The 5,623-nt window shown below is 54.4% G+C and overlaps 1 protein-coding gene across 1 annotated transcript; it reads left to right on the forward strand.

The window, feature by feature from the left end:
• The first annotated feature begins 285 nt into the window (after positions 1-285).
• Positions 286-4,971, forward strand: LOC100191730 (IAA-amino acid hydrolase ILR1-like 6). The gene is made up of 3 exons (NM_001399189.1): positions 286-942; positions 2,566-2,691; positions 3,711-4,971. Exons 1-3 carry the CDS (start codon positions 466-468, stop codon positions 4,551-4,553), a joined length of 1,446 nt encoding a protein of 481 aa, NP_001386118.1. The 5' UTR covers positions 286-465; the 3' UTR covers positions 4,554-4,971.
• Positions 4,972-5,623: the final 652 nt, after the last annotated feature.

The following is a 5,623-nucleotide window of genomic DNA, read 5'->3' on the forward strand; positions in this document are numbered from 1 at the left end:
AGTTGAGCTGAGTACCAAGTACCCTACTACAAGATTACTACACGACAGCAGAATGCCACTGGATGAATGCTGACGGTTGGTCGCAACATGGGACGCTACACAAATCTATCAGGGAGGGGCGTCACAGGCGTTACCACTAGGCGTCGCCCACTGATGCGTCACTGTCAGCGCGGGCCCGTCCCGGCGCTAATAATGCCAGTAGGGTCGAGTGGTTTACAATGATTCCGCCACGAGCCGAATTGAATCGGAAAGGTGACACTGGCAGCCGCAGACAGGGAGAGCCCCCACCTAGACGACGCGCGGAAAAAAAATCAGCCACTGCCGTCGCCCGGCCTGGCCGCGCAATTTAATCCCCGCCATTCCTCCACCTCCCTCCATTTTGCCGCCGCTGCCGCTCCAGCACCAGCCTGCTCCGGCGCAGCACCTCAGCCCAGGCGCCCATCGCTTCGCCAGTCTCATACGGCCATGGACCGCGGCGGCCACGCGGCGCTGCTGCTGCTGCTGCTGGCGCTGGCGGTGATCCCCGTGACGGGCGCCGCCGGCGCGGCGTTCCTGGAGGAGGACGCGATCCTGGGCGCCGTGGAGCGCGCGATGATGCGCGGCGGCGGGGGGAAGGGCGCCGCGACCGCGAACGCGAGCGGGAGGCACCAGCACCGGCGCCAGCGCTACGGCGTGGGGGCGCCGTGGAGGGAGGAGATCGCGGGGCTGGCGGGGCGGCCCGAGCTGGCGGCGTGGCTGCGCTCGGTGCGGCGCCGGATCCACGAGCGCCCCGAGCTGGCGTACGAGGAGGTGGAGACCAGCCGCCTGGTCCGCGACGAGCTGGGCGCGCTGGGCGTCGGGTTCCGCCACCCCGTCGCGCGCACCGGCGTCGTCGCCACGCTCGGCACCGGCCGCCCGCCCGTCGTCGCGCTCCGGGCCGACATGGACGCGCTGCCCATCCAGGTACGTGCGCGTGCGTGCGTGCGTGTCAGCGTGTGCCGGCATGGACGTACGTACGTTCGTGATGCTCACCACCCCCATGCGCGTAGCAACCCTTCAACGAACTAGTATTCTCGATCTCTCTTCGTCTGATTCGAACCCGTTTTTCGAAATCTGAGACGGGCGAGAAGAAGAGACGTCATTCGGAGGCGCGGCAAAACAATTATTTCCTTGACGATTCAAATGGTCCCCCACGCGAGCCACGAAATCCCTGCACAATTCAGCTCATGCGGTTGCTATAACACACAGACACACCGGCCGCCCTCTGTGCGTTGGATGAGATGAGATGGCGCACACCATGGTTTTTGGTTTATTAATATGTTTGGTTTAAGGAAAAGGAAAGAGGTAGTCCGTCGTCTTTTTTACTCTCACTTTCTTGTTTGGTTTGTGAAATTAAATGTGTTGATCCATCGTTATTTCATTTCTCGTAGATTAATAATTATTAATAATACGAGGAATACATTCATTCCACCAATTTGCTTTTGAAATAAACTCATGATGTACCACCTTATCTATAATGGATTAGTTTTTTTTCAAGCCAAACACCTCCTAAATACTCCTATATTCAGAACAAACTTGCACTGTGCTAATGTACCACGATACTTAGGTTAGCAACGCACCATGATTACTTTTATTAAGTTGCATTCACCAACCAATTTAACCTAAAAAACTTAAGGTGATGGGAGCTGAATAATTCATTTATATTATATTTTAACAATCCTGCTCACGTCGAGTCTCTTTTAGATATTTGGCGTAGAATATAGGAGCGAACAATAATTATTATTTTTCTAGTATTTATACTATATTAAGTTGCATGCACCAACCAATTTAACTAAAGCTTAAACTAATAGGATGATATGGACAATTCACTTATATTATATTCTAGCAACTTTCTCGCCCATTTATGAAACGGAGTACTATTATTTGGTTTATTACTAAAAAGAAGAAAAGGGTGTGTAGGGATTTGCAGAGTACTCAGCAGGGCTGGGTGCTCCAACGTGCAACGCAAAACTGCTGGTCCTTTCGCTTCGGCTTGGGGTCGGGTAGTTGCGGGCGCCGCGTCGGCCACCACCTGGAGGAGGAGGACAGACAGACAGCGCACGGGTGCCTCATGCATGCTTCCCTTCTTGAGAGAGAGGAAAAAAACGTGATCGTCCTTTGTTCTAGCCCCACCACCTACACAACACTACACTTGCCCTGGTCCTGTGGTCCTCGCGACGACGATGCAACGGGGATGGAAACACACGACGTGATGGCAGACGGCTGGCTGTTGTTGAGTTCGTCAGGACCAGCAGCTGTGGTCACCGAATCTCGAGGGACCATTCACGGCCACCGCACCCACCCATCTCAGACAGACGCAGAGAGAGAGAGAGGGGGAGAGCAGCGGCCAGCGGGGTAAACCAAAAAAAAGGAGGGCTTTCTGGTTCCTTGCCCGAAATGGCATGAGCCGTTGGTAAACCCGGGGGCGAGCACGCCGATTTCGCCCGGGGGGAGAAGATCCGCCTGAGTGCCCAGAACGGGCACTTCTTCCACGCCCAAAAAGCTCGAGGACGATGCAATGCTGACTGTGTGTGGCTGTGGCTGCAGGAGGCCGTGGAGTGGGAGCACAGGAGCCGGGTCCCCGGGAAGATGCACGCGTGCGGCCACGACGCGCATGTGGCCATGCTGCTCGGCGCCGCCAGCATCCTCAAGGCTCGCGAGCACCAACTCAAGGTACGTATAATATCACTCCGGCGGCCTGCCTACGACGCCATCCGCTGCCCCCCGTCTTTTCGGTTTCAGGCCCGCTCTCTGTTGTCCTATTCACTACTGCTATAATAAAATCAGTTTAAAAATACTCAGCCACCTAGCTTACAAAAAAAGCTACTCCGAACAAATATAGTTTTTTTTCTGTTGTTGCGAAATTTCAAATAGATATAGCTGGTTCTCTCTAACCATGACAAGTTTTTTTTTAAAAAAAGTTTGTTCATCCAAACGGGCATTATCAGTCTCCGAAGCTGCAACTGCAAACACACCACACTACTGCCTGCCTCCATGATCCCGCAAATGATACCATCTCATCGCAGCGCTGTTCCTTAGCTTCTTTGGAGTGGAGTACTGGGGACGTGATCTGGATTTAAGTCGCTAGATTTCGCTTTTTTGGGGGAAAACATGTGCGCAAAAAAAAAAACCCAGAGAGGCGGACTCACCACCCAGGCAAACATAGGCTGCGTGGCCTGGGCTGCCTTGCCACTGAAAGGAGCACACAAGTCTAAATATTTGAGTCCAGTTGATAATCTCGTATATGTAGTTGTTAGCAGTTGATAATTTCGTCTAGACTGTCTTTAATTTCTGGGTCCGTCGCGGCGTAAAACGATAGCTAAAGATGAGCAAGCAAGTGCGACAAAGTGCGAAAACGATGTGCCATGGCATGCCGCCACCACCACCACGCGGAGGGTGGCATCATGCGGAGGATGTCAGCGTCATGAGTCGTGCCAGCAAGCACTACTCCTGGTTCCTTTTTGGTATCTCAATTCTTTCGCCCCACGTGCTCTTGATCACTCTCGCAATGCTGTTGTTTAGTTTCTGTCGATTGCTATGGATGGACTTGTGCTGTTGGGGGTTGGTACGGCACTCATCCCTGGTTCACCGCTTCTGAAGGCATGGGTCGGATGATGCTGGTGCTTGCTGGTCAGTTAAGGATCGTGTGGTCGTCATGCCATTCCTCACGTTTCGGTCGGCACGCGTTCCAGGGCACGGTGAAGCTTCTGTTCCAGCCGGCGGAGGAGTCGGGCTGCGGCGCGAAGCGGATGATCGAGGACGGCGCGCTGGAGGGCGTGGAGGCCATCTTCGCCGTGCACGTGTCGCACCAGCACCCGACGTCCGTGGTCGGGTCCAGGACGGGGGCCCTCCTCGCCGGCTGCGGCTTCTTCAAGGCCGTGATACGCGGCGGCGGCGGCGGCGGCGACCGGGCGTCCGACCCCGTCGTCCTGGCCGCCGCCTCCACCGTCATCAGCCTGCAGGGCATCGTCTCCCGCGAGGCGGACCCGCTGGACTCGCAGGTGGTGTCGGTGGCGGTGGTGAACGGCGGCAGCGAGCAGGCCCAGCCTCAGGAGCAGGAGCTGGTGCTGGGCGGCACGTTCCGCGCCTTCTCCAACGCCAGCTTCTACCAGCTGCGGCGGCGGATCGAGGAGGTGGTCACGGCGCAGGCGCGCGTGCACGGGTGCGCCGCGTCCGTCGACTTCTTCGAGGGCCAGAGCTTCTACCCGCCAACGGTGAACGACGCGCGCATGTACGCCCACGTGCGGCGCGTGGCGACCGACCTCCTGGGCGCGCAGGCGTACCGCGACGTGCCGCCCATGATGGGCGCCGAGGACTTCTCCTTCTACTCGCAGGCCGTGCCCGCCGGGTTCTACTACATCGGGGTGCGCAACGAGACGCTGGGATCCGTGCACACGGGCCACTCCCCCTACTTCATGATCGACGAGGACGTGCTCCCCACCGGCGCAGCCGTGCACGCCGCCATCGCCGAGAGGTTCCTCGCCGAACACGACTCCATCATGGGCGTGGCCGCCTCCGACGACCAGGACCCCTAGGCCGAGCGCGGTGGGAACCGCGTGGGGAGTTTGGCCCCGTCGCTCGGTCGGCACGGCAGGGATGGTGGCGGAATGCGGGCTCGGGCTGCTTTTTAGATTTTGTGGCCGATGGGCTCTTGGTGGGCCGACCTGTCCGCGGGCTGACGTGCCCACGGTTCAGGTTTTTTTTCCCTCCGTGTTCCGTTTGGGCGAGCAAGGAAAGGAACCATGCTGTGCTGGTGCAGTGATGCTGATGCAAATAGTAGGCTGCTCTACGTATGTGTTTTTGTCCCTTTTTGGGATGTCCTGAAAACTCATGATGTATAGCACGGTAGCTCCTGCCTACTTGGTAGCAGGACCTCTCTGGCTGCCACGCATGTTTATGCACTTTCCTCTTTATTATTATATCAATCTATTATTACACGGACGGTTATGGTCGAACAGCTAGGGTGTGGTAATGAGCTCTAAATTACACCATAAAATTTAAAAATCAAATCGTATTAGGATCAAACAATATTCCTATTTATTTTTGAACTAAAATTTATTAAAATATCTAACGTTTTGTGAAGCAACGATCCATTTTCACCAGGTCGTGTTACCAGCTGCGTCAATCTCGCAAAGTGCATCGTGGGCCGCTTTGAGTTTGGACGCCGATGGGCCGTCTTGGCTGTCGATAACTTTTGCAGTAGCATTTTTATTAATATATTGTTCGTGTACAAATTTTTGTCGAATGTTTTGTACAAAATGTTTTCGCGTGCAAAAACCTCTTGTAGTAGTTGACCGCGCTGCACAGCGTTAAAATATTTGAGAACCATAATGTTACACGAACTAGGTGCATGCATGCACAGGGGAGAAACAAAAGAAAATAAGAGCGAAAACAGTAGAAATTAGTTGAACCACAGAACTTCTGAAAAAGAACGTCATTCCTCCCCGTTAGTCGTTACACCATGTAGATTGTTTATTCTATTTACGAAATAGTTACGCTGTTAAAAACTGTATACCATTATTTAAGCATTATAATAGTCATGTCTCTAGTTATAGGTGTAGACACAAGTAATATATAAAGTGTATGTCTTCGCCGGTTACCAACT

This window comes from Zea mays, chromosome 5 (genome assembly GCF_902167145.1).
Source record: "Zea mays cultivar B73 chromosome 5, Zm-B73-REFERENCE-NAM-5.0, whole genome shotgun sequence".
Taxonomy (NCBI): Eukaryota; Viridiplantae; Streptophyta; class Magnoliopsida; order Poales; family Poaceae; genus Zea; species Zea mays.

Bases quoted from the DNA above. Each gene is read 5' to 3' on its own strand.
- LOC100191730 (NM_001399189.1), top strand. From the start codon at position 466: ATGGACCGCGGCGGCCACGCGGCGCTGCTGCTGCTGCTGCTGGCGCTG. The intron at 943-2,565 runs GTACGTGCGCGT...CTGTGGCTGCAG, and splicing joins TGGACGCGCTGCCCATCCAG to GAGGCCGTGGAGTGGGAGCA. The intron at 2,692-3,710 runs GTACGTATAATA...CACGCGTTCCAG, and splicing joins CTCGCGAGCACCAACTCAAG to GGCACGGTGAAGCTTCTGTT.